This window comes from Lingula anatina, chromosome 6, assembly GCF_051362555.1.
Source record: "Lingula anatina isolate TDL-2025a chromosome 6, LinAna3.0, whole genome shotgun sequence".
Taxonomy (NCBI): domain Eukaryota; kingdom Metazoa; phylum Brachiopoda; class Lingulata; order Lingulida; family Lingulidae; genus Lingula; species Lingula anatina.
This window is the reverse complement of record NC_141772.1, coordinates 2843703-2871608: the sequence shown is the minus strand read 5'-3', so window position 1 is coordinate 2871608 and position 27906 is coordinate 2843703. Positions and strand designations below refer to the sequence as shown.

Sequence of the window (27906 nt, the reverse complement as noted above, 5' to 3'; positions counted from 1 at the left end):
ATGAAACCTGGGATCTTTGGACTCCGAGGCAAATGGCAAATGCAGATTCAAAGATGTAGATGTAAATGAATTTATTACAACAAAAAATGTAAAATACAGTCAATGATTGTAATTTTGTTTACATGTTCCAACATTCTTTAATTATCTAATTAAATATTGATTTCGATTCCATATAAATAAAAATATTAAAAGAGATCTTAAAAATCAATTATATACATAGAAGTAACAATAAAAGGTAAACCTGAATTTAAGTTTTAGTTCACCACCGTTGCATTTGTCAAACAAAAAGCTACATTTGTATCATTCTGTGATAGATTGCAATTACGTTGGGTTTTCATGATACAATATTTTCCCTTTACATGATTGATCTACTTGAAATTGGTCAAACAAATATCAACCATAAGGTTTCACTGGATGGTTCAAGGGGTCTCTTGATTTTTGTCCCCAAATACTACAGTTTGGAATTGTTTGTATGTTAGTCAAAAGCTACACAATAACCTACTAGTACGTCCATCATTATGAAAGACAGTGAAATAGTTGTCCATCTTCACAGAAAAACTCTTTTCCCTTCAACACTTTACATCTGTTTCCCACTTTGTCTCAGCACAGAAGCCAAGGCTTGTACACAGGTCTTTCCAATGGACATCAACTTGTTCAGTTTTTTCATGATGATGTCCATGTTTGAGAACCTTTCATCGTTGAAAATCTAAAAGAGAAAATTATACCAAAATTGATTTCATTTGCAAATGTTTGATGGCACTCAGAGAAAGCAACTGCTTGTAACTGTAAGTAATTTACAGTAAGATTATTTATCCAGTCTTTCAGAAGAAAATGAACACTTATCTTTTAAGAATGTGAATTAAAAGAACACGTATGTTATATTAATATTTGGATCTTTTTAGAGGAACTATGATCAAAGTATGATTCTTTTAAAAATACCACTTACTTAACAAAAAAAATAATAAAATAAAATAAAATTCAGCAAGCCCTCATTCATATTCACATTCACAAACTTTTCTCAAATGCCCAAGAAAATCCATTTTGCAAAAAAGTCAAGCAAGGTGGTTATCTAATGACACCATCAGGACTTTATCTTACCAAAGTGAATTAATTCAGTCATGAACTCGGCTTCAGGAGTGAAAATAACTTACCTCATTTATGCTCCAGGAGACGAAATCAATGCGCTTGAAGATGGGCTTAACTGCTGCTGCTACTTGGTCATCCTGCAGATAGAGGGCAGTGTGCTCTGCCAAGTGGTGAAGCTGCAATATAAAATACAGCAATTATATTGACAACCAAAATAATACGATAGGGATAATTTTTTTCGCTACCCCCTATGTTATGAAGGTAAAACGCTTAATTAATTAATTAGTTAATTAAGTCATGTTCTAGGCAAAATTTGATCTAGGTTCATTAAGGTTTCATGGTAAAAAGTCCTCTTTAGAAATGTATTTACCTCTGCATTGAAATCAGCTGCTGACTCTAAAAATTTCTTCATCTGCTCAAGTTTTTCCACACGCTTCTGGAGTTGCTCTGCAATTACGGGAAAGTCTAATTTCCCAAGCTGCAACACAAAAAATTAATTAAAAAATATATATAATATAGTATAATAAATAAATAAACAAAATGAATGATTAAATAAATAAATAAAATCAGCAACAGAACTGGCACTTTCATGTTTGTAATATCTGATTTTCAGTAAAGAAACTTGATGTTCATTTAAAAAAGGCAGACGAGTTAAAAATTTCCTTTCAACAGTTGCAGTTTTGTTTTCAATTGAAATTAGCTCACCTTTCTTCTGTACAGCATTGTCTTGATTTTCTTATCAATGCCTGATCCATGATATTCCCGGGCTGCTCGCCTGTGTTCCACTGAAGACCGATACAGACTTTCCTTGCTGAGGTTGTTGACAAACTGAACGCGAGCCGCATTGTACCTCAGAATAATTGCCTAAAAAAGCAATTAAAGTTTTTAATTAATTTCCTTTAAAGGGTAAATAAATTAAATTATAAACATCATTTCAGAGCTTGTTGCAGCAGTTCATTCATTTAATTATTTTTATTGTACATTTTTACCAATCTCTTTCTTTCTATCTCTCCATTTTATACGTTTGTCCCTCTTACCCCGACCACTTTAAATGTACTTCATGAATGCATTTGCCACAAAAAGGCATCAAACACTGAAAAAGACCACTTTCATCTTTTTTTCACTTACTTCATTTGTGGCAGCGGTATTGCCTTGATTACAGATGCATTTTTTGGCCAGACATTGCCAGCAGAAGTCTTTCCCACAGCGACAAATCATATGAGGACATCCTCCGTTCTTCTCTATAGGAAATCTACAGTGAGGGCAACGTCTCACAAAGACCACAGCTACTTTAGGTCCAGAATCTGAATCATCTTCTGAAAATAATGTGTATCCACTTAAAATGCTGTATATTTAAAGATACTTTAAATCAAGTCAATGTAAAAGGACAATTTTATTTGCTTTTTATAAATATTCAATTTTTTAAGTCTCTAAAGCAAAAAAAATATGCATATTTAATGCTGATATTAAATGACATTGAGCAAAAATTGATTTACTTCAGCATCCAAAACAATTTAAAGATGAAAAGAACTGAAAGTTTTGAAAAACCTGCCAGAAAATATTTTTTTAGTTTATGGAATTACTTTATAATAAAAAAGACATTGTTTCAAAAGGGACAACATGTTTTTGAACTTTGAGGTACAATTAACTTTTTTTATCAATACATAGGAAACAATGAAAAACCTATTTCATCAAACTTACTTCTCACTGTCAGCTTGCGTTGGTAATCGTCTGCTAGGTCACACCTAGCTGGCCAATGAGGCGCTTTCAAACACTTGAAACAGACAGCAGTGCCACACTTACAGGAGACAGACACGGATTCCTCGGCTGCGTGACCTGGTAACAGAAAACAACTGAATTTTACCAACTTGTTGATTTATCTCTTCTTATACTGGTGGTAATTCTTTTTGTATTTAGGATTGCTGCAGTTTTCATTTTTCATATTTTAATCTAAATAACTCTTTATCATCATCTTTATTAGCACAATACGTAAAATCTTTATTGCTGGGTTTACTTCATGCTATAAGCTTCAACATTTGTAAAATCAGAAATTTCATGTTGGATGCTGCCTAAGTCACCTTTAGCCATGATCATCCTGCCACACTTGTGGTTAGGGCACCACTTCAGGTTTTCCTCCATGCTCAGAGCCAGCTCGTGTTTCTGCATCAGGTGACGTCTGACTGTCCTGACATCCACTAAAGACACCAGTGTTGCCGTGTCAAGTCTGGAGGAGCACTGGTATTCCTGGAGAGTAAAGGTGCATATAATTCTGACCTCAAAATGAAAAAAACCCTCAAATGTAAATACTTGGATTTTATTTTCATAATGTGCTATTAACACAAGTTATATACATTCCAGCTCGCCAGAGATAGAAAACAAAAACTCCTTCTCCCCTCAACACCCTAACGGGTATAAGAAGGATGACAAAAGAAGATATAAAGGGTAACACATACCCATGTTTGGTGACTTTAAAGACATTTAAGTTTGATATAATTATTGCTAGTTTTATAAATATAAATACACATATTATTATGACAAGTCAAATAAATGGTTACACACAAATCCACTTACTGGACAATACAGGCTCATGTCTCCCTGTTGCACCCTGCTCTCAATGTGCTGTTGCCAACAGTTACGACAGAACCAATGATAACAGGGGCTGATGGCCACGCCCATGGCATACCCCTGGGACGTCCACTCAAAGCAGATATTACAGTACTCTTCACTCTGCCTGTAGACAACACAGGTGTCTTCCTTACAGGTTTCAACCATCTATGGAATAAATACATACTGTATATTCTGTTTGGTGGTTAATGATATCAATTTAAATCTAAATTTAATTTCATTCAGTGCAAATATATGAATATGCATGCCTTTGATGTTTACTTTTTTTTGGAAAAAAGTGTTTCAGTATAGAAATAATTAATATCATCATCATGTAATGCGTTCTATCAACATATTGTTATAAAGAAAAAGAAGCATTCTTAACAATCAGATATTTTCATTATTATTATTAATACCTCTGATTATCCGGATACATCTTAATAATATCTCAGGATATCCAAATATAATTTTATACATAACTTCACTACTAATATCCAAATAATAAATAAACGGGGGCATACCTCAGTGTTAGCCTCAGAATCTCCAATCAGAGTGCTATATAATTCTGCAGGAAGCCCTGAAGCAGTTTCCCATTTGCAAGCGGAACTCAGAGTGTCAAACGCGAGAGATGTCTTACTCACTGTCATAGGTGGAGTAGAGGTTGTGTAAAAACTGAAAATTAATCAGTAGCCAATATTGTGAGATTCTCAATGTTCTTGTGTTCCATTTCAATAAATTAAAAGATACATTTAAGAACAAACACCCATCAGCACTTATATACATCAAAAACTATGTAATTTTCAGAAAAAATAACTTTAGGAGTACGTGAGATTTTAAAAGTCTACAAGCTTCATTGACCAACAAGTCTACAACAGGACAACCGACATTTAAGAGTCATAGACACTCTATTTCTGATTGAGAATATCTGTAGCACCCTTACCATTCAAAAGGCAGCATGCAGATGTAAACAGCAGTTGCTGACACCAGGGCATCCAATGAGGCATAGATACCCATGTCATTCAGAGTTTCAATCCTCACAGTCTCCATCTTGAAGTTTCCTTTCAAGCTTACCCTAAAAACATGAACAAAACTAGAGGATCAGAGAGGCGATACCGCCTCCGAATATTGTACCACCAGCTGGAGCAAGCAAATTCGTATAGACCCCCACATACACAAAAGAAGGGACACAGCCACCAGTCTTGTGCTTGACAAGCTGTAAAAATGCAATCAACAAGAATTTTCAAAATATGCAAAAAAAATATATATAACTTTAAATGGTACAATCAAAGTTAAGTTCATCAAAAGGTAGGTCAAAGGTCAATTTCACAGTAAGATTGCCAGTATATGACTTCCTATTCAAGTTCAATAGTAACTATGGACCTATCTCTGCCAGGTTAGGAGTTAAAAGAGAAAGAAATTAGCAGAGTTCAGTTCATGGTGAAAAGTAGGTCAAAGGTCAATTTTAAGGTCACATTTAGATTGCCAGTATATGACTTCCTATTCAACTTCAATAGTAACTATAGACCTATCTCTGCCAGTTTTGGAGATAAAAGGGAAGCAAAATTTGTAAGGTTCAGTTCATGCTGAAAAGTAGGTGAAAGGTCAATTTCAAGGTCACATTTAGATTGCCAGTATATGACTTCCCATTCAACTTCAATAGTAACTATGGACCTATCTCTGCCAGTTTTGGAGATAAAAGGGAAGCAAAATATGCAAAAATTAGTTCATGGTGAAAAGTAGGTCAAAGGTCAATTTCAAGGTCACGTTTAGATTGCCAATATATGACTTCCTATTCAAGTTCAATAGTAACTATGGACCTATCTCTGCCAGTTTTGAAATAAAAGGGAAGCAAAATTTGCAAAGTTCAGTACATGGTAAAAAGTAGGTCAAAGGTCAATTTTAAGGTCACATTAAGATAACCAGTATATGACTTCCTATTCAACTTCAATAGTAACTTTGGACCTATCTCTGCCAGTTTTGGAGATAAAAGGGAAGCGAAATTTGCAAAGTTCAGTTCATGATGAAAAGTGGGTCAAAGGTCAAATTCAAGGTCACATATAGATTGCCAGTGTATGACTTCCTAATCTAGTTCAATAGTAACTATGAACCTATCTCTGCCAGTTTTGGAGATAAAAAGGAAGCAAAATTTGCAAAGGTTAGTTCATGGTGAAAAGTAGGCGAAAGGTCAATTTCAAGGTCACATTTAGATTGCCAGTATATGACTTCCAATTCAACTTCAATAGTAACTATGGACCTATCTCTGCCAGTTTTGGAGATAAAAGGGAAGCAAAATATGCAAAGTTTAGTTCATGGTGAAAAGTAGGTCAAAGGTCAATTTCAAGGTCACATTTAGATTGCCAGTATATGACTTCCTATTCAAGTTCAATAGTAACTATGGACCTATCTCTGCCAGTTTTGGAGATAAAAGGGCAGCAAAATTTGCAAAGTTCAGTTCATGGTGAAAAGTAGGTCAAAGGTCTATTTCAAGGTCACATTTAGATTGCCAGTGTATGACTTCCTATTCAAGTTCAATAGTAACTATGGACCTATCTCTGCCAGATTTGGAGATAAAAGGGCAGCAAAATTTGCTAAGTTCGATTTGCTTTCACCACCAATATGTACTTTTTGATAGCGTAACTTGAAAACGTTTGGAATACAAAAAAACGGAGACCACCTACAGTGTTGGGCTTTACATGCTCTACAAAATGCAAAAAAGAATGGGTCTCTAGCATTAACGTTTCCTGAATTAGAGACAGTTTTCAGTTTCGGCATCTTATGGCCGCTACTCCCGTGAAAATGCACCGATTGACCCCAAATTCACGGAGATGAAAGATGACCCCAAGGGTAACACTTTCCAATAATATTATTGGTCAAGTCTGTCTGGTTTCTGAATAACAGCGCAAATAATTTTTTTTTCGTAAAAAAATTCATTTTTTTGAAAATTTTAGCCTGTTTGACCTTGAAAGAAAGGTCAAAGGTCAAATCCAGGGGCATATTTGAAATCTACACATATGACTTTTGGAAAGCTGTCTGTAGAAAATTTTCCCATAATTCCTTCCGTAGGGTAGATAATTAGCATTTAATTTTGCCATTTTTGGACAAGGGTGTATTTCAATGAGTGCCACACCTAGACCCCAGCACCGACAAAGCCCAAATTTTACGTGGAACGAGTTGAGATTATAGGTGACCTAAATCCAAGAGATGGGTATGGCAGCCCTTACCATCTAGGAGGAGAAGCGGTAACGGTGAGATGGCGGCGGAGCCAGAGGAGCCGGCGGAACATGCGGGTCGGGACTAAAACCATGTGTACCGCCAGCACCTACGCTGGTGGTACAATAACTGGATTTGGTTAACATTTATAAAAAATCAACATAAAAAAAACTAATCTGACAAATTTCAAAATATCATATCATATTATTTCACATTATGAAAATAGTAAAAAAAAAAAAACAAAAAAACTTCATACTCATTTATCATAACATGTTCACTTACTTCACAGTAGCCTGTGTCCCTGCTCCACCCTCAGGTAAAACCTGCACTACCAGATAACTGTGGAGGTCCAAATGAGACCCATGACTGCGTAAAATGGTGTCCTTCCTGACCTGTTCCAACACAAACTTGGAAATGTCAATGGTGAAAGTCCTTGGAATACAATTGCCTTCTTTATAATAGTCGCCATATGTGGATTGTAAAACTTCAGGAGCAATGGCGTTGTTGGTCGTGTCAATTATGACGGGGATGGAGACACAGGGATGATGTTTAGATGACTGCTTTGTCAATTTGGCTGATGGCTTTTCTCCCTTTTTCTCCTCATTTATATCTTTTTCGATAATTTCCTCCTTTGGTCTAAACTCATAGAATTCATCAGCTGGGAAGAAGACTTTATTGTCTTTGGAACCGTCTTGAGAGACGGGAAGAGAGGCTGGCGATTTTTCTTGAGCCTCTCCCCGAAACAATCCACTGTTGTAGCTCCCTTTTGCCTCCACAGCTCTGTCAACTAAGTCACTGAGGATAGTGTAAGATCTTTCTACGCTGTCCCAGTCCAACATGAAGTGGTGCTCATCTTCCTTATTTGTGTACTCAAGTTCCACTTCATCTTCACTGCTGTAAAAGTTGTCAAACTGCTCCTCATATTCAGCAACCTGGCTGCTCCATCTCAGCTTTCCTCTTTGCTTTGTTGCTCCTTTCTTTGAGATTTTTGAACTGCCATTGTTGTTGTGTTCTGCATCTGCAAATAATACAGGATGCAGATTACTTAAAATGAGGATATTACGAAGTAATGATAATTAAAATTAACTTTGCAAGTGTGAACAAACTTGTTAAAATTATATTTTAAAAGTATTAATTTAGTATGTTTTATTTTATTAATATAGTCCAAAATTGGCCTTCACTAAAATCATTATTTTTGTAAACACATTTCAACTTCTCAACCAAAAATGTGCTTTCCAACAAAATTTTAAAAGGGAAAAATGCAAAAAATTAAGAATACCCATTAATCGTAAAGCCTTACCTTCATAACTGGATACGCCTTGATCTCTAATATACTTCTTATTATGTGTGATTGAGCTGGTCTTAGGACAAGGGTAGTATATTTCATAGCTGACAGCATGCTGCACAGTGTCCACAGCTTCCTCTCCAATACCCTCTTTGTCATAATCTACTCCATACTTTTTCCTCATTTTTGCCAGCCGCTTTTCCCTTTTCTTCTGGCTTCTTTTACCATTACCAGACTTAACAAGCACGCTGGCTGCATCAAAGTATGTATGTCCCTGTGGCTTGATCTCAACATAGCTCCCATTTCTTCCTGAGCTGCAATAACTAATACAGTCAGCCTGTTGTTTGATTTTGTGGTGCTCAAACAAAGCAACCTCGCAATCTTCATTTTTCCATTCACCCTCATGTATACTTTGCTTTAAGAGCTTTGGGAGTTTCCATCGGCCCTTCTTGTTGAGAGAGTAGGTAACGCCACTTGCCTGAAGACCCCCATCTTCGATGTCATCTCCAACGCCCTTGGCAGTGGAGTATTTAAGCAGGGATGCTTCGGTGGCGTAGCAGCGCTGGTAGTGAGAGTTTGAGGCTCTCAGGGTGTTGCCCGAGTGGACGTTACGTTTCCAGCCTTTCCAAACCATATTTGAGGCTTTGTCTTTGCTATCTGAATAAAAACACAAGACAATGATAACAATATTTACATTCTAAGTGCCTGTAGATCTAGATATGCAAGGATGTTAATAAATTTCAATAATAATTAGAGAAAATGTCACATGCAAAATACATTTCCCAACAGCAAAACTAGCAAAATCAATATATATTTCTCTCGTATCCTTTGATTAACATTTAAGCTTGCTCTAATTCAGCATTTGCTTCAAAATCATGCAATGCAAATGCAAAGAGCAACGAGAGGTTTTTTAGGTTTATACACTTCCGTATACTGTATTTACAATTTAGCAAAATATATTATAATATTTCTACCTTAAAATTATATGTCACGCCAACAACAGTACCTGTATAAATATTCTCCCCTTTTCTTCGTTTCTTCTTCTTGTTTTCTGTTTTGGAATACTGACATATGTATGTTCCAACTTCATATTTATACCGTTCGATGATCCAACTTTCTACTGCTTGTGCAAGACCTACCTGTACGTTCTATTTTTAACTTGTTTTATTGGGGCAGTTAAGCAGCGTTAAGTGTGATACTTGTATTAGTTTTATAAAAAATATTTTCCAATAAAACAAATAAAATCACAAATCAAATAAAATTTCACATAAAATAATAACTTTTATTAATTTTTTTTATAATATTAAAGTATTTATAAAAATATACACCTTGAAATGATTTCTTGCAGTATGTGAAACTCTTTTATAGTAAAAAGGGACTAGCTTTGCATAAAATTGAAGCTGTCACCTGAGGGAAAGGAACTACTTTAGGGCAACAATATACAACGACATGGTTTAAAAAAGAAAACAGACTTAGAACACTAGGTAAATATGTTGTTAATTCATCCTGTATTGCTATTTTTGTACGTGGAAACTGTTAACCGTCTTTTACAAGGGTGAGGTCAAGCTGTTTACGTTGTGCACACTGACCGCTACTGCCACAGGCAATGTGTAACTTAGCCGGCGTTGCCATATAAATTATGATCATATCTGTAATGTTTGCTGCTGGGCATGGAACTTAAGCCTGATAATAAGGTTAGACTTACAGACCAAAGTTGAGTTTTATTTTGACAGTTTCATCATATTGAATCCAGTATCTGGTTTATAACATTTACGACAGTGAAAAAAATAAATAAATAAAATAAAAATAGACGAATGCATTAAAGACCAATAGCCAATGATAAAACTGGACCAATATGCTTTTATCTTGAACTTGAAGGGGTCCAGTTTTGGTTTGTAAAACTTGAACCAGTTTTCAGCAAAATTTATATAACCGGCCACAAAAATGATCAGTGTAATTGTTGGTGTTGTGTGAGAGGAATATGGTGTCCACAATTAATTGTTGTCCATTTCTCATTAGTTGTACATGTGCCATTCATTCCATATACTGACTTGATATGTACAGCTAACTCGATATGTACAGCAGGAACCAAATCTCCCTCTGAACCAACATTGGAGGCGACAACGGAAAGCTCCCCCAAAAAAGCCGCACCCACCTGGTATGGTAATGTTTTGCGCAGAAGTAGTGCTGATCATGAGGAAAACTAAAAAGGACAAAAGTGAACAGTAAAATTATGATGGTGTTGTTTTCTGGTTGGAAAGGGTTGAACAATGTCCACGTGTATGAGACATAATTTTTTACTCTGGCAGATCGAACTTGTTAAAAATGTCAGCATTGGTGAAAAATGACTTTTACATTGGTAAAAATCCAACAATTGCCTTGTATGTTGACTAAAGGCAATAGGAATATGATTTTTTAACGTATGAAATTTTTTTAATGTATAAAATATTTACAAACTTTTTTGTGAACATAAATATGTTGCTTTTGCCACAACTTAGCCTTCACTCACCAAACAGAAGAGCGACGCCAAACTTGGTTTTCATGGTGCTGCATCAAGTCGGCAAATTGGTCAAAAGCCTTTGCAGTTATGTTTGACAGGCTTCTTTTTATACAAAAAACGGGAGGTTATCTTAAGATATAGCCACTGTCGTGTCAATGAGTGCTATCTGACTGAATCTAAAGAGCTTTTTCATTATTAGACTTAAAGTGCAATTTCATAGCTATCGACATGAGACGATTTAAAGGGCCCTGCGTGCTGTCACACAATCTTCATTTGAGTAACATCCGATCGAAAAAAAAAAAAGAACTCAAGAAAATTCTGCAGCAAAATTGAGATGGCTAATAATGTATTTCAGAGAATCCAGTGCATTTGTTGTTTGGTCGGCAAGCTGCGCATACATTGGGTTGATTGCGATCGAATTCTTTTGGAATCAATTTTAAAACGGTCCACGTCAGACTTGAATAAACTTGGCCATCAACTCTTATCAAGATTATGTGGACATTTTTTCTTTTGCATAATGGGAAAACATCACTGATCAAACCCCGATTAGCAAATAAACAAACAGAAAATCTATTTGTGCACACAATCTGGTCTTTTTCCATCTTTATCGGGGAAGGAGAATGAGCCAACAATCAATTTTCTTTGAGGGGTCTCACGTATTGAGAAAAGAAAATGCCAGCTGCATGTTTTCTTGAATAACCAGAATAAAACTGTCTGATGCCATTTCGACAACAATCCGTTCATTAGAAGTCTTATCTACTGAGCTACTCAGTTATCTTACATTCTTGATGTTTGAAAGATCCTTTCATAATAGATGAAATGATTAATTTTCTTTGATTTTGTAGAAGGTAATTTTATTGTTGGTTTCCCAAACGGGCTTGGAATGGAACCTGGGATCTTCGGACTCCGCGGCAAATGCAGATTCCAAGATGTAGATGTAAATAAATTTATTACATCAAAAAATGTAAAATACAGTCAATGATTGTAATGTTGCAAGCATTTGAACAACAATTTTGTTTTATGTTCACCTATTCTTTAATTATCTAATTTAATATTGATTTCAATTCCATATACACAAAAATATTAAAAGGGACCTTAAAAATCAATTTATACATATATGTAAAATAACAACACTCCTAAGGTTACAAAAGGTAAACCTGAATTTTAGTTTTAGTTCTGCATCTCTGCATTTGTCGAACAAAAAGCTGCATTTGTATCTGTGATAAATTGCAGTTACATTGGGTTTTCATGATACAAAATATTCAATGACAATATATTCCCTTTGCATGATTGATCTACTTGAAATTAGTCATACAAATATCAATGATGAGGTTTCACTTGATAGTTCAACAAGTCTCTGGATTTCCTGTCCCCAAATAATACAGGCAGTTCCCTGGCTTAGTTAACTAGGAATTCTATTAGGGTGGTGTTACACTTTTCCTGATAGGGCAAGATGTGCCCATGTGACCATGTAACCTTGGTAATTCAGTTCTTAGTCAGAAAACCTGACTTAAATTTTTTGTGTGAAACCAGGACCAGTCTGGAATTGCCTGTATGGTAGTCAAAAGCTACACAATAACCTACGTCAATCATTATGAAAGATGGTGAAATAGATGTTCAACTTCAAAGTAAAACTGTTTTCCCTTCAACACTTTACATCTGTTTCCCACTTTGTCGCAGCACAGAAGCCAAGGATTGTACACAGGTCTTTCCAATGGACATCAGCTTGCTCAGTTTTTTCATGATTGTGTCCATGTTTGAGAATCTTTCATCATTGAAAATCTAAAAGAGTGAATTATATTGAAATTGATTTCATTTGGGAATGTTTGATTGCACCCAGAGAAAGCAATTTACAGTAAGATTATTTATCCCATCTTTTAGAAGAAAATGTACATTTATTGTTAAAGAATGTGAATTAAAAGAGCATGTATGTAATATTAATTTTGGATTCTTTTATAGAAACTACGATCAAAATATGATTCTTGAAAAAAAGTCAAGCAAGGTGGTTATCTAATGACACCATCAGGACTTTATCTGACCAAAGTTAGGTAGTTCATTTGTGAACTTAGCTTCAGGAGCAAAACAACTCACCTCATTTATGCTCCAGGAGACGAAATCAATGCGCTTAAAGATGGGCTCAACTCCTGCCGCTACTTGGTCATCCTGCAGATGGAGGGCAGTGTGCTCTGCCAAGTGGTGAAGCTGCAATATAAAATACAGCAATTATAAGACAATCAAAATTATATGGGAGTCTTTTTCACTATCTCCTGTGTTATGATGGTGAAACACTTAATTATTAAGTCATGTTTTAGGTGAAATTTGATCTAGGTACACAAAGGTTCGTGGTAAAAGGTCCTTTTTTTAAATGTATTTACCTCAGCATTGAAATCAGCTGCTGACTCTAAAAATTTCTGCATCTGTTCAAGTTTTTCCACTCGTTTCTGGACTTGCTTTGCAATTATGGGAAAGTCTAATTCCCCATGCTGTAATACATAAAATAAATAAATGATTAAATAAATAAATAAAATCAGCGAAACAGAACTGGCACTTTCACATTTGTAATATCTGATTTTCAGTAAAGAAACTCAAAGTTCATTTTAATAAGGCAGATGAGTTTTAAGCAAAATTGCAACTGCTGAAAGGAAAATTAAAAAAAAATTCCTTTCAACAGTTGCAGTTTTGCTTTTAATTAAAATTTGCTTACCTTCCCTCTGTACAGCATTGTCTTGATTTTCTTATCAATGCCTGATCCATGATATTCCCGGGCTGCTCGCCTGTGTTCCACTGAAGACCTATACAGCATTTCTTTACTGAGGTTGCTGACAAACTGAACGGGGGACGCAATGTACCTCAGAGTAATTGCCTAAAAAAGCAATTAAAGTTTACAATTAATTTCCATTAAAGTAAATAAATTTAATTGTAAACATCATTACAGGGCTGGTTGCAGTTGATTTTATAGCAGGGTACATTTGTAACCAATTTCTCTCTATCTCTCCATTTTATACGTTTGTCCCTCTTCCAACGTCCACTTTAAATGTACTTCATGTATACATTGGCCATGTTTGTTTGTGCTCAGCTTAATTACACCTTAGCTGGTAGTGGGGGCTTGTCAGACAATTTAGCATATTTCATTGAATGCACTTGAGCTAGAATCGCCTCAGAGTTGCATGTGGTAAGATGTCTCACCCTGATTGCTCTTTAAAATGAAATTTTTCACATACTTCATTTGTGGCAGCAGTATTGCCTTGGCTACAGATGCATTTTTTGGCCAGACATTGCCAGCAGAAGTCTTTTCCACAGCGACAAATCATACGTGAACATCCTCCGTTCTTCTCTATAGGAAGTCGACAGTGAGGGCAACGTCTCACAAAGACCACAGCATCTTCAGGTCCAGAAGCGGAATTGTCTTCTAAAAACAATATGTATCCAGTTAAAATATTGTATATTTAAAGATACTTACAATCAAGTCAAAGAAAAAGCACATTTTATTTGCATTTTTTAAAATATTCAATTCCTTTAGTCTGTAAAGAAAACAAAAAATATGCATATAAAATCCTCATATTAAATGGCATTGAGCAAAAATTGATTTACTTCAGCATCAAAAACAATTTAAAGATGAAAATTACTGAAAGTTCTGAAAAACAAGCTATAAAATATTTTTTTTTGAGAATTATATCATAATAAAAAAGAAATTGTTTTAAAAGGGACATCATCTTTTTGAACTTTGAGGTACAATTGACTTTTTTAACAGTACATAAAAAACAATGAAAACCTATTTCATCAAACTTACTTCTAACTCTCAGCTTGCGTTTGTAATTGTTAGCTAGGTCGCACCTAGCTGGCCAATGAGGCGCTTTCATACACTTGAAACAGACAGCAGCGCCACACTTACAGGATACAGACACGGATTCCTCGGCTGCGTGACCTGGTAACAGAAAACAACTGAATTTTACCACACCTTTACATGCTTTTTGACCTCTTATTATACTGTATTAATGGTGGTAATTATTTTTGCCCTGAGGATTGCTGCAGTTTTCACTTTTCACATTTTAGCCCCTTCTTGTATTAAATAAATTAAATCTAAATAACTCTTTATCATCATTATCTTTATTAACACAGTGAATTTATCAAATTAAAATCTTTATTGCTGGGTTTACTTCATGCTATAAGCTTCAACAATTGTAAAATCAGAAATTTCATAAATCTTTAAAGTCTCTATAAGGCCCTATTCAGAACAATGGATTAACTAGTCCATGGCTCAGATATGGTGACACAATAAAAAGCTTGATGTATAATCCACTGATAGACAACAAATAGATTCCCTGCATGGATTACATAACAAGCATTCAAGTGGGTTGGCCATATTTGATCCACGGATAAGTTAGTCCATGGTTCTTGATGTGTTTGCCTCTTAGGAAAACTAGTTGCTGGACTGAAAGGTCAGCCATTTTTAAAATTAGCTGGCTCGAATGTCTGCCAGGTGGAAAAACTTCTCAGCCTGTTCTGAAAGTTGTCTGCCCCGGCAGACGGTCCAGCGTTAATTTCTAACACTGACGCCTAAGTCACCTTTAGCCATGATCATCCTGCCACACTTGCGGTTAGGGCACCACTTCAGGTTCTCCTCCATGCTCAGAGCCATCTCATGTTTCTGCATCAGGTGATGTCTGACTGTCCTGACGTCTACCAAAGATACCAGTGTTGCAATGTCAAGTCTGGAGGAGCACTGGTATTCCTGAAGATTAAAGGTGCATATATGTAAATATTTGGTGTTATTTTCATAATGTGTTATTTTATGTTAAAACACAAGTTTTATAAATGGCAACACATACATTTGGTGACTTTTAAGACAATAAAGTTTGACTTTATTATTGATAGTTTATAATTATAAATACACACATTATTATCACAAGTCATACAAATGGTTACACACAAATCCACTTACTGGACAATACAGGATCATATCTCCCTGCTGCACCCTGCTCTCAATGTGCTGTTGCCAACAGTTACGACAGAACCAATGATAACAAGGGCTGATGGCCACGCCCATTGCATACCCCTGGGACGTCCACTCAAAGCAGATATTACAGTACTCTTCACTTTGCCTGTAGACAACACAGGTGTCTTCCTCACAGGTTTCATCCATCTATGGAATAGAAATATGCTGTAAATTCAGTTTGGTGGTTTGCATGATACCTTTAATAAGGATATCAAATTTTGATATAATTCAGTAATGCACAAACAAATGTTTATGCAAAATTATATTGTTTTTTATTTTTACTTTTGTTAAATTTATTTCACTATAAAAATGAATTATATTATCATCATGTGACTCGTTCTACCAACACATTGTTAAAAAGAAAAAGCATTCTTAACAATCAGATATTATATTATAATTATTCATAATACCTCTGATTTACCAGATACATCTTAATAATATCTCAGGTTATCCACATATATTTGTACCAATATAATAATAATAAATTTATAAACGGAGGCATACCTGTGTGTTCGCCGTAGAATCTCCAATGAGAGTGCTATATAATTCTGCTGGAAGCCCTGAAGCAGTTTCCCATTTGCAAGCTGAACTCAGAGTGTCAAACTTGAGAGATGCCTTACTAACTGTCATAGGTGGAGCCGAGGTTGTGTAAAAACTGAAAATTAATCAGTAGCCAATATTATGAGATTCTCAATGTTCTTGCGTTCCATTTCAATAAATTAAAAGATACCTTTAAGAACAAACACCCATCAGCACTTTTATACATCTTAAACTATGTAATTTGTAGAAAATTTAACTTCTGGAGCAAGATTTTAATAGTTAACAAGCTTCATTGACCAACAACTCTACTACAGGACAACTGACATTAAAAATTGTCGTAAACACTAGACTTCTGATTGAGAATATCTGTACCACCCTTACCATTCAAAAGGCAGCATGCAGATATAAACAGCAGTTGCAGACACCAGGGCATCCACTGAGGCATATATACCCATGTCATTCAGAGTTTCAATCTTCACCGTCTCCATCTTGAAGTTGCCTTTCAAGCTTACCCTAAAAAAACAAAATCCCAAAAACATGAACAAGTTAAATGGATCAACTTAAAAAATTAATCTAATAAATTTCAAAATGTCAAAACATACATATCAAATCTCCCCTGCATTTATTTTTGAAAATAGCCAAAAATTAAAATAAATAAATAAATAAATAAATAAATAAATAAATAAAAAGAATAGAAATTCAAATAAATTTCTACGTTCATTTATCATAACATGTTCACTTACTTCACAGTAGCCTGTGTCCCTGCTCCCCCCTCAGGTAAAACCTGCACTACCAGATAACTGTGGAGGTCCAAATGAGACCCATGACTACGTAAAATGGTGTCCTTCCTGACCTGTTCAAGCACAAACTTGGAAATGTCAATGGTGAAAGTCCTTGGAATACAATTGCCTTCTTTATAATAGTCGCCATATGTGGATTGTAAAACTTCAGGAGCAATGGCGTCGTTGGTCGTGTCCATAATGACAGGGATGGAGACACAGGGATGACCTTTAGATGACTGCTTTGTCAATTTGGCTGATGGCTTTTCCCCCTTTTTCTCCTTATTTATATCTTTTTCGATAATTTCCTCCTTTGGTCTGAACTCATAGTATTCATCAGCTGGGAAGAAGACTTTATTGTCTTTGGAGGTGTCTTGAGAGACAGGAAGAGAGGGTGTAGATTTTTCTTGAGCCTCTCCTTGAAACAATCCACTGTTGTAGCTCCCTTTTGCTTCCACAGCTCTGTCAACTAAGTCGCTGAGGACAGTGTTAGATCTTTCTACACTGTCCCAGTCCAAAGTGAAGTGGTGCTCATCCTCCCTATTGGTGTCCTCAAGTTCCACTTCATCTTCACTGCTGTAAAAGCTGTCAAACTGCTCCTCATATTCAGTAACCTGACTGCTCCATCTCAGCTTCCCTCTTTGCTTTGTGGCTCCTTTCTTTGAGATTTTTGAACTGCCATTGTTGTTGTGTTCTGCATCTGAAAATAATACAGAATGCAGCATACTTAAAATGAGGATATTAAGAAGTAATGATGATTAAAATTAACTCTGCAAGTATGAACAAACTTGTTAAAATTATTTTCTAAAAGTATTTGTATGCTTTTTTAATTAATATAACACAAGGTCTTGCCTTCACTAAAATCATTATTTTTGTAAACATATTTTAACTTAACCCAAAATGTGCTTACCAGAAAAAAAATTAAAAGGGCAAAATAATAAAAATTAAGAATACCCATTAATCGTAAAGCCTTATAATTACCCTCATAACTTGATACATCTTGGTCTCTAATATACTTCTTATTATGTGTGATTGAGCTGGTCTTATGACAAGGGTAGTATATTTCATAGCTGACAGCATGCTGCACAGTGTCCACAACTTCCTCTCCAGTACTCTCTTCGTTATAATCTACTCCATACTTTTTCCTCATTTTTGCCAGCCGCTTTTCCCTTTTCTTCTGGCTTCTTTTACCATAACCAGACTTAACAAGCACGCTGGCTGCATCAAAGTATGTGTGTCCCTGTGGTTTGATCTCGATACAGCTCCCATTTCTTCCCGAGCTGCAATAACTAATACAGTCAGCATGTTGTTTGATTTTGTGGTGCTCAAACAAAGCAACCTGGCAATCATCATTTTTCCATACACCCTCATGTATACTTTGTTTCAAAAGCTTTGGGAGTTTCCATCGGCCTTTCTTGTTGAGGGAGTAGGTAACGCCACCTGTCTGAAGACCCCCATCTTCGATGTCATCTCCAACGCCCTTGGCGGAGGAGTGTTTTAACAGGGATGCTTCGGCGGCGTAGCAGCGTTGGTAGTGAGAGTTTGAGGCTCTCAGGGTGTTGCCCGAGTGGACGTTACTTTTCCAACCTTTCCAAACCATATTTGAGGCTTTGTCTTTGTTATCTGAATAAAAACACAAGACAATGATAACAATATTTACATTCTAAGTGCCTGTAGATCTAGATATGCAAGGATGTTCATAAATTTCAATAATAATTAGATAAAATGTCACATGCAAAATACATTTCCCAACAGCAAAACTAGCAATAGGCAGCATAATCTCGTATCCTTTGATTTACATTTAAGCTTGCTCTAATTCAGCATTTGCTTCAAAATCATGCAATGCATATGCAAAGAGCAACGAGAGGTTTTTTTATGTTTAGGCCACACTTTTTTATTTTTATGGATGACATCCTCTGGGTACCCCAAAATCGGTGCGAGAGGGCGAAAAAAAAAAAAAACAGTCCAAAAAAAAAAAAAAAACTGCTTAAGTAAAGGAATGCTGTCGGTACACAGCTGGAAACACAAATTTAACCACAGAAACACGTATCAAACTAACAATATGTCTTTATCCATGCTCTCAAAATATTAAAGCATTGTGAATACTTCGTAGAAATGTAAAAAAAGTCATGAATTGATATACTTCATATTACCAAATCTATTTAAGGTTATTTCATGCATTCATTTGGTATAGCAATCAATAAAACAAATATCAATCAAACAGTGCGTCTTTATTTGTAATCTCAGAATATTAAAACATTTTGAACACTTCACAGCAATGTTTAAAAAATGATGCAAAGATGTGCTTAATACTACCAAATCTATTAAAGGTCATTTCAGACGATGCCATTTTGTCAACTTCAACTCACACGAAGCAGCTAAACTGTCAGGTGGCCTGTCCGACCTTCAGCCCACCAAATACCTCGACGCCCTTGTCGACCCTTTTTTCGCTACAGAAAACCTGGTATTAATGTGCTGCTTTATACAGAATGTCACAGAAATGTTTCGGCCGCCGCCAGCCTTTCGCACAATTGTAAAAAGGTGATATCTCCATGCCAAATATAAATGGCATACCAATCCAAAACGATGGCGCCCGTTCTCTTTATGACTTTTATTGTTGTGTAATTTGAAAGTAATCCTAGAGATGAATTTGACAGCAAAGTGGCCCATTTCCACGTGGCGAAAATACGCATGCGCAGAAAGCTCATTTCCTTGCAAATTCAATAACAACGTTTGCGACAACCGACTTCGTTGGGGGCTGGGGGGGGGCTTTTTTTTTTTTTTTTTTTTTGGAGAACGGGCGAAAATCCGTGCGCGCGCAGGATGTCATCCATAAAATTAAAAAAGTGTGGCCTTATACACTACTGTATAATACAGTGTATTTACAATTTAGCAAAATTAGCGAGCGCAGACGTCCCTAGGTGGCGTTAGTTGTTCTATTTCGCGAAGCGCCATTAAAACTGTCCCCAGAGTATCAGATTTCAACCCGCTCTTACAATGCACGGCGTGTCTCAACTACTGCATCGGGAACAACCCTACCTTAACACGTGATAGAGAACAGATGTTACTTCCTTTTGGGTATTGTTTTCGCGATCTACGAGAGGTCAGAAGTGAAAATTTTTAAGGGCAAACTTTTAAACTGATTTATTTTTTGAAGTCGGCAAAGGGCGGCAAGACAAAATATATGCCATGTAGAAGAACAAGGACTAAGGTTTCTGTAACATTTTATTTGTCTTAAGCGACCACCTCTTATTTTACAATGTTGTAAGCGACTTGAATAATACACGTGTGTTCCAGCATGGCGGCTTACAGAGTTAGCACGTTTATGTTACATGGTGTCAGAAGTTAAACTTTTCCAGCTATTAGTGAGTCCTTACACATGCCATATAACATTTTAATTGTGCGAGACACTAATTAAAATGGCATATGCATTCGAGCAACCCAGTTTCGATTGGGAGTCTAAAAATTTGTACTTGGAATTTACTCGATTCCGACAGCATGCTGAGCTCGTTTTCAAGGGTCCACTATCACAAACAGATGATAAGATAAGGGCAGGATGGTTAGGCATGTGGATTGGAAAACAAGGGAGAGAAATTTATAAAACATTCACTTGGGAAGAAGATGAAGAGGACAAACCAGAAGCAATATTCGGCAAGCTTGAAAATTATGTAAGACCCAGAAAAAACAAACGTGCACAAAGATTTAATCTGCAGAAAAGGAAGCAGGAGGAAGGTGAGACATTTGACAATTTTGTAAAAGACATCAGATTGATTCTTATGGATTGTGAGTACCAAGATGCAGAAGACATCTTAATTGACTGTATAATACGTGGGGTGTACTATCCTCGAGTTCAAGAGAAACTGTTAGAAAAAGGGGAAATACTTACTCTAGCTCAAGCATTAGAAATAGGCAGACAGTATGAGTCATCCCAGCAACAAATGAAGATTCTAAGACCAGAAGTTGAAGTTTCCGCCATTAATCACAAGTCACATAAGAGTAAGGAAAGCCATGCTAGTAGAAATCCCTCACAAGCCTCTAAGAGTCAGGAACACGTACCTTGGAAGCAAAAGAACAAGAAATGTGGTCAGTGTGGTTTAGATATTGCAACAGCCCATAGAAACAATACTTGCCCAGCAAAAGGAACCAAATGCAGATATTGTAAAAGACTAGACCATTGGTATTCAGTATGCAGAAAACGAAAAGCCAAGGCAGTACACACTTTACAGGAAAGTGATAATGATGTTTACTATGATGATTCAGTGAGTGAAGATAGCAACAATGATCCACTGTACATTCATACAACTGAAGTTGATGATGAAAATGTTGACTCTGTCAGTGCAGCTGAAGATAAATGGATAGTGACACTAGATGTCCAAGACAAGCCACTTAAATTTCGTATAGATACTGGAGCAAAATGTAGCATTCTAGTGAAAGCTGATTATGAAAAACTTAGTCTTCACAAGAACTTGAACCAAACAACTAAAGTTCTTCGCTCCTACTCTAATCACAAGATCCGCCCAATCGGAAAAGCGCAGCTTTCAGTGGCATACAATACTACTCAGTTGCCAGTTGACTTTGAAATAGTAGACATAGACCAGGAAAATGTCATTAACGGTGAAGTTTCAGAGAAACTTGGGCTCCTCCATAGAGTCAGAGTAAACAAGGTAAACAGTGTAGATGATTTCACTGAACTTGCCAAGAACACAGGTACGCTACCAGGTAAGCATACCATAAAGATAGACCCAACAGCAAAGGGAGTTATACATCCAGCCAGACGACAGCCAGCATCACTGAAGCCACGCATCTTAGAGAAATTACAGGAAATGGAATCAGATGGCTTCATTACCCGAGTCCATGAGCCAACTGAATGGGTCAGTTCAATGGTTGTTTCATTAAGAAATGATAAAGTTAGAATCTGTATAGACCCATGTGATTTGAACAATGCAATCAAAAGAGAGCATCATCCACTGAAAACTATTGAAGAAGTTGTAGCTAGTATTCCAAAAGCCACAGTGTTTTCTGTGTTAGACGCCACACAGGGATTTTTGCAGATACAGCTTGATGAGCAGTCATCCTTTTTGACTACTTTCAACACTCCAATTGGCAGGTACAGATGGCTTCGCCTACCCTTTGGTATTAAATCGGCGCCAGAAATTTTTCAGAGAATCATGGATGAAATGCTTGAAGGCATAGAAGGTGCCACAGCTATAATGGATGACATATTGATAGCAGGCACAGATAGTGAGCATCATGATTTGATTTTCAAGAAGGTTATTCAGAGAGCTACTGAATACAACCTAAAGCTCAATTTTGATAAGTGTCAGGTGCGTCAGCCCAGAGTTCAGTATGTGGGACATATCCTCACAGCAGAGGGCCTGAGCCCAGATCCAGAAAAAGTGCGCGCAATAACTGAGATGACACCACCCACAGATAAGGATGGAGTACGAAGAATACTTGGTCTTGTACAGTATCTAGCCAAGTTCATACCAAACCTGAGTCAGGTGGATGCCCCACTGAGAGCATTATTGAAGAATGATGTGTCATTCAAGTGGGAAAATGAGCAACAAGCAAGTTTTGAGGAACTCGAACACTTGTGTAGCACACCGCCTGTATTAGCTTATTATGATGTGAACAAGCCCGTAGAGATTCAGTGTGATGCATCAAGAAGTGGACTAGGGGCAGTGCTAATACAAGATGGCCGACCCATAGCATACACGTCACGTTCTCTTACTGATGTTGAAATGCGTTATGCTCAAATAGAGAAGGAAATGCTCGCCATTGTCCATGGAGCTATAAAATTCCACTGCTACATCTTCGGTAAGGAAACAACAGTGTACACAGACCACAAGCCATTAGAGAGCATTTATAAGAAGCCATTACTGTCAGTTCCAATGAGATTGCAGAAGATGTTGCTACGTCTACAGTGGTACAATCTCAATGTTGTATACAGGAAAGGTAAAGATATGGTGGTAGCAGATGCATTGTCGAGAGCATACTTACCAGACACCAGTTCTGACGTGACAGGACTAGATGATTTATGTTTAATTGATATGATCTCTGTGAGCAGCGAGAGATACTCTGATATTAGAACAAGAACGCAAAGAGAGCTACAGCCTCTATACAACACAATTGTCCAAGGATGGCCAGATACGCGTAGAGAGACACCTTATGAAATTAGAAATTTCTGGGACTCCAGAGACCAATTTTCTGTGTTTGATGGTGTAATCTACAAAGGCCTCAGAATAGTTATTCCACCGTCATTACAAAAGTACATGCTTAGCTTGATACACGAGTCACATCTTGGAGTTGTGAAATGCAAACAGCGTGCAAGGGAAGTCATGTTTTGGCCTGGAATGAATATGGAAATTGAAAACATGGTGAGAGACTGCATAAAATGTTCTGAGTATCAAAACAGGTTACCCGCAGAACCGTTGAAACCGACCGTCCCTCCAGATCTACCCTATACTGAAGTTGGTTGTGACATATTTGACTTTGGAGCAAAGAAGTACCTACTTCTCATTGATTACTATTCAAAATACATTGATGTTGTAGAACAGAATGCCGCAACTACAACTGCTACAATCAATGCTATGAAATATGTGTTTAGTTGTCATGGCATACCTCTTAAAATCAGATCAGACAATGGACCACAGTTTAGTTCATGTGAATTCAAACAATTTTGCAAAGTGTATGATATTGAACATATGACCTCCAGTCCTCAGTACCCAGGTTCAAATGGGGAAGCTGAGAGAGCTATTCAAATTGTGAAGAAAATGTGGAAAAAATGTGATGACAAGTATCTTGCTCTACTCAACTACAGAACTACACGTTTGGAAGGCATAAACTTGTCCCCTTCGCAGTTGTTAATGGGACGCAGACCTAGAAACACACTGCCTGCAGCTCGAAATCTGTTAAAACCACAGGCATATAACCAACGAGAGGTGAAACGTCATTTTAGCCAGGAGAAACTAAAACAGAAATATTATTATGATCAAAGGAAAGGTGCTAAAGAACTGAAAGCTTTCAACCCTGGAGAACATGTGAGAATGCAGCCTCATCCAGGTTCAAAAACATGGGCACCAGCCATTGTTGTTAAACGTCATACACATCCAAGATCATACATAGTGGAAGGAAATGACCGTGTATACAGACGTAATCGTCAGCACTTAAGATCATCAACAGAAAAAGCACATCACTATAATCCTAATTTTGTTGACTTGGAGCCATGTGATGAGCCATTACATTCACCTATCAAGGATCAGCATATAGTACCTGAGGAGACAGTAACACCAACCCGAGATATTGTCAAGGATCAGTGTAAAACACCAACAAAAACAGTGACACCAGCAATTAATACCCCAAGGATTGTAACAAGATCTGGTCGTGTGGTGAAACTGCCAGACAGATTAAATTTATAACTTGTGTTTTGTGAACGATTCAGTATTAATTTAATACTACATGTGGATTTTCATGTGGACTTGCTTTAAAGCAGTTTTAAGTTATAATGCAAAGACTCAGCCAAAGACTTTTCTTTAATTTTCTTTTCTTTCATTTAAATGGACTGTTAAAGACATTCTCTGTGGAGCATGAAATGATTTTAAGTTAAAGTAAAAAAAAAAAAAATTATTTACAAAAGGACTAGAAGATCAGAGACTCTGAATGCTCTTCTCACATTGAACATTGAAAGACTTTAAGTTAAAGTGAACACTCACAAAGAACTGTGAACACCAAAAACTGAATTTATTTTAATTTACATGCTTTTATTTACTTTATTAATCTTAGTTGATTATAAAGAGGGAGATGTAACATTTTATTTGTCTTAAGCGACCACCTCTTATTTTACAATGTTGTAAGCGACTTGAATAATACACGTGTGTTCCAGCATGGCGGCTTACAGAGTTAGCACGTTTATGTTACAGTTTCTAACCAACATTTCAGATTTTTGGGCAAATTTGGGCAAATATTTTTTTTGTAATTTATTTCAACGCCCCCCCCCCCCTCGCACACGCTTGTTGACCGCAGCCAGTCGAGGTCAATTTTTACTGCGTACGCTTAACAAAAATGTTACATCGCTTGCATACATCAGTTAGAAGTGATAATAACAGAGAAAATCCTGATTGTGATGAGTTTGTTGGGAATCATGGTGAAATGCACTAAAAAGTTAAAGCCTGAGTGGACTTTGACAAGCTACTTTGACATAATTATTTAACTCTGAGCAGGTGTTTTCATCCGTTTTGCGGCATCAATACATTGAATAATCCTGACTCTTCTTCTTGGTTGTCTGGTTTAGCAAGGAGTTGTAACTTCTTGGGTTAAGCGTCTCTGACTGATTATAGAGGTCTTAATGGGGCCTTGACAGATTTATTATTGATTAATTAATTAATTTTTTTTTTTTTTTTTTTTTTTGGTGTGTGTGTGTGTGTGATTTACGTATGCTGTTTACACATCTTTGCCAAAGACTTCAAATGACCTGGAAGGTGTGAATATTGTTAAGTCCCTTTTGGAAATTTCTATGTACATGTAGGTATTTGTGTGAAGAACTTTAGATTTAAGTATATGTATATAATTATATTTATATCTAGAACTTTAGGAGATGGACGTACATCGAAATAAAATTTAAAAAATTTTTTTTGAGGAAGCGAACAAGAGAATAGGTTATCCATTTTTTTTTTTTTTTTTGTGATTTACTAATGTTGTTTTTATATATCTCCGTGCCAAAGACTTAAAACAGCTCAAGTTCCCTTTTAAAACTTACTGTCATTTGTATTGATATATTATATTTACTTTTTATATTTGTAGACTTCTGTAGTATAGTTGAACCAACAGTTTTTTAAAACTAAAATAATCAGTTTTGTGGTGCAAGAATTCCCTATAACAGAGGTTAAATCACATTTGTGTATTCTTTACTTAAATTGGTAGACAAATTGGAAGCACAAATATTGTTACAGATAATTCTTATACTTTTTCAATATAATCTTGGATCAGAAAACTCTGTTAAGTCACATGAATTAAAAAATTAAGTCTATCATTCATACGTGGCAAGTTAATTTTCAATGATATTTAAGCTTTAAAACATTTATGCATTACTAGTAGGTTTAAATAGTAGTATCACAGGTGCTACATGTATATAGCTTGATTTATTTTCTTTCAAGCTCACCAGATATTGTTTTCTGACATGAAATATATAATTAAATTTTGGTTTATACTAATATCAAGACAACTGCTGTAGAGAGAGAATTTTATTACAAACTGCCTTATCAGCATTTATAAGCAGGGGTGATGGAAATATGCATGGGGGTAACATCCTCAGAAGTGGGGGCATTTTTATTTTTTGCAGGAAGTTTATCATAAAAGAAAATTATGTGCCATGTACATACTATACATATGTGTTCGATACTAAGGAGTAAGAGTACATATGCAAGAATAACCTTATGATCTCCAGGGTGTGGGTTGTTCCTAAGTTTGAATGATTGTTTTTTTTTCACAATGACAATTTGCCACTTATACTATTAATTTTGTACTAATACTCATATGTAAGACAACTATTCTGCCAAGAGTTTTAGTCTTGTTGATTAATAAAACCTAAGAAATGTGTATTTTCTAGCATTTACCGTCAAAAAATCCTTCATTTTGCTTAATTCACATGCACATAACTCTGCTTAGGAAAATGCTAGAACCAAAATTTAAACTTTGGGTTAATGCCCAACTTCTATACTTAATGTGTGCCAAATTTCAAATGTCTGTGACAATATTAAGGGGATGAAAAATGATGGGGGCAACTTTTGTCTCATTTTTGAAAATGGCGCCTGAAAAAAAGAACAAACATGGTGTTACTAAAACTTGAATTACTTTTGATCTAAATAAGATAGATTAAAAATTTTAATTGATTATTCATACTCAAATGTGTGGCTATCTGTGCACCAAATTTCAAGTCTCTAGCTCACTTAGAAAAATATCATGTGTGCACCCCAGCAAAATATATTATAATATTTCTACCTTAAAACTATATGTCACGCCAACAACAGTACCTGTATAAATATTCTCCCCTTTTCTTCGTTTCTTCTCCTTGTTTTCTGTTTTGCAATACTGACAGATGTATATCCCAACATCATATTTATGCCGTTCGATGATCCAACTTTCTACTGCTTGTGCAAGACCTACTAGTACGTTCTATTTTTAACTTGTTTAATATTGGGGCAGTAAAGCGTATTAGTAAGTGTATTAGTTTAATAAATAAAATGATTTCCTATAAAACAAACAAAAAAAAAAAAAAAAACACAAATCAAATAAATTTTTACATGAAATAGTAACTTTTATTGATATTTTATAATACAAAAGTATCTATAAAAATATGCACCTTGATATGATTTCTTGCAGTAGGTGAAACTTTTTTTTAGTAAAAAGGGACTAGCTTTACATAAAATTACATAAAATTCCGCAAGCTCCGAGTGTGTCATCTGAGGGAAAGGGACATTCCTAATTTCTTTTTTACTTTAGGCAACAATATACAACGACATGATTTAAAAAAGAAAACAGACTTAGAACACTAGGTAAATATGTTGTTAATTCATCCTGTATTGCTATTTTTTGTACGTGGTGATTGTTACCCGTCTTTTACAACCAGTCTGTCCGCAGATTTCGAGCTGCGCGTGCACACTGACTGAAGCGACGGCCATTTTCGCACTACTTTCAGCAAAATCGAGTGAAAATGGACGACTTTTGAGCTCTTCGTATTTTCATGTGTAGTTTTGTCAACAGTTGATGTGATTAAACGATAGATATATAAAAAGAAGCGGGAATATCTAGGGATTCGGAATTTTAAGGTTAGTCGTCATAAAAAATAGATTCAGAACGGTAAAATGAAAGGTTTATCCACGCGGGTGATTGCAAATGGTGCCCCGTTTCA

At 36.0% G+C, this 27906-nt stretch overlaps 3 protein-coding genes and 1 long non-coding RNA gene across 6 annotated transcripts; 2 read left to right on the top strand and 2 right to left on the bottom strand.

The window, feature by feature from the left end:
- Positions 1–56: 56 nt before the first annotated feature.
- On the bottom strand, positions 57–9385 carry LOC106161029 (uncharacterized). Of its 3 annotated transcripts, none has more exons than XM_013537855.2 (13): positions 9192–9385; positions 8201–8842; positions 7183–7918; positions 4631–4780; positions 4212–4362; positions 3658–3858; positions 3165–3330; positions 2788–2922; positions 2215–2399; positions 1792–1950; positions 1457–1564; positions 1152–1262; positions 57–706 (listed from the first exon to the last, which is right to left on the bottom strand). In XM_013537855.2, the coding sequence occupies exons 2-13, from the start codon at positions 8817–8819 to the stop codon at positions 578–580; spliced, it is 2850 nt and encodes a 949-aa protein (XP_013393309.2). In that variant the 5' UTR covers positions 8820–8842; positions 9192–9385; the 3' UTR covers positions 57–577. The 3 variants fall into 3 exon arrangements, with proteins under 3 accessions (XP_013393309.2, XP_013393308.2, XP_013393310.2); XM_013537854.2 differs by having other exon boundaries at positions 2215–2402; positions 9192–9380; XM_013537856.2 differs by having other exon boundaries at positions 2215–2402; positions 4631–4762; positions 9192–9377.
- A 103-nt stretch (positions 9386–9488) lies between these two features.
- Positions 9489–11420, top strand: LOC147760997 (uncharacterized). The gene is made up of 2 exons (XR_015334922.1): positions 9489–9669; positions 10205–11420. It is a non-coding gene; the product is annotated as an uncharacterized LOC147760997 (long non-coding RNA).
- A 197-nt stretch (positions 11421–11617) lies between these two features.
- Positions 11618–18600, bottom strand: LOC147760996 (uncharacterized). The gene is made up of 12 exons (XM_013537858.2): positions 17982–18600; positions 16965–17700; positions 16603–16734; positions 16186–16336; positions 15628–15828; positions 15252–15417; positions 14476–14610; positions 13907–14094; positions 13390–13548; positions 13061–13168; positions 12777–12887; positions 11618–12467 (listed from the first exon to the last, which is right to left on the bottom strand). Exons 1-12 carry the CDS (start codon positions 18598–18600, stop codon positions 12339–12341), a joined length of 2835 nt encoding a protein of 944 aa, XP_013393312.1. The 3' UTR covers positions 11618–12338.
- Positions 18601–18622: 22 nt separating this feature from the next.
- On the top strand, positions 18623–26594 carry LOC147760995 (uncharacterized). The gene is made up of 2 exons (XM_087014568.1): positions 18623–22955; positions 23838–26594. The coding sequence occupies exons 1-2, from the start codon at positions 20420–20422 to the stop codon at positions 24416–24418; spliced, it is 3117 nt and encodes a 1038-aa protein (XP_086870694.1). The 5' UTR covers positions 18623–20419; the 3' UTR covers positions 24419–26594.
- Positions 26595–27906: the final 1312 nt, after the last annotated feature.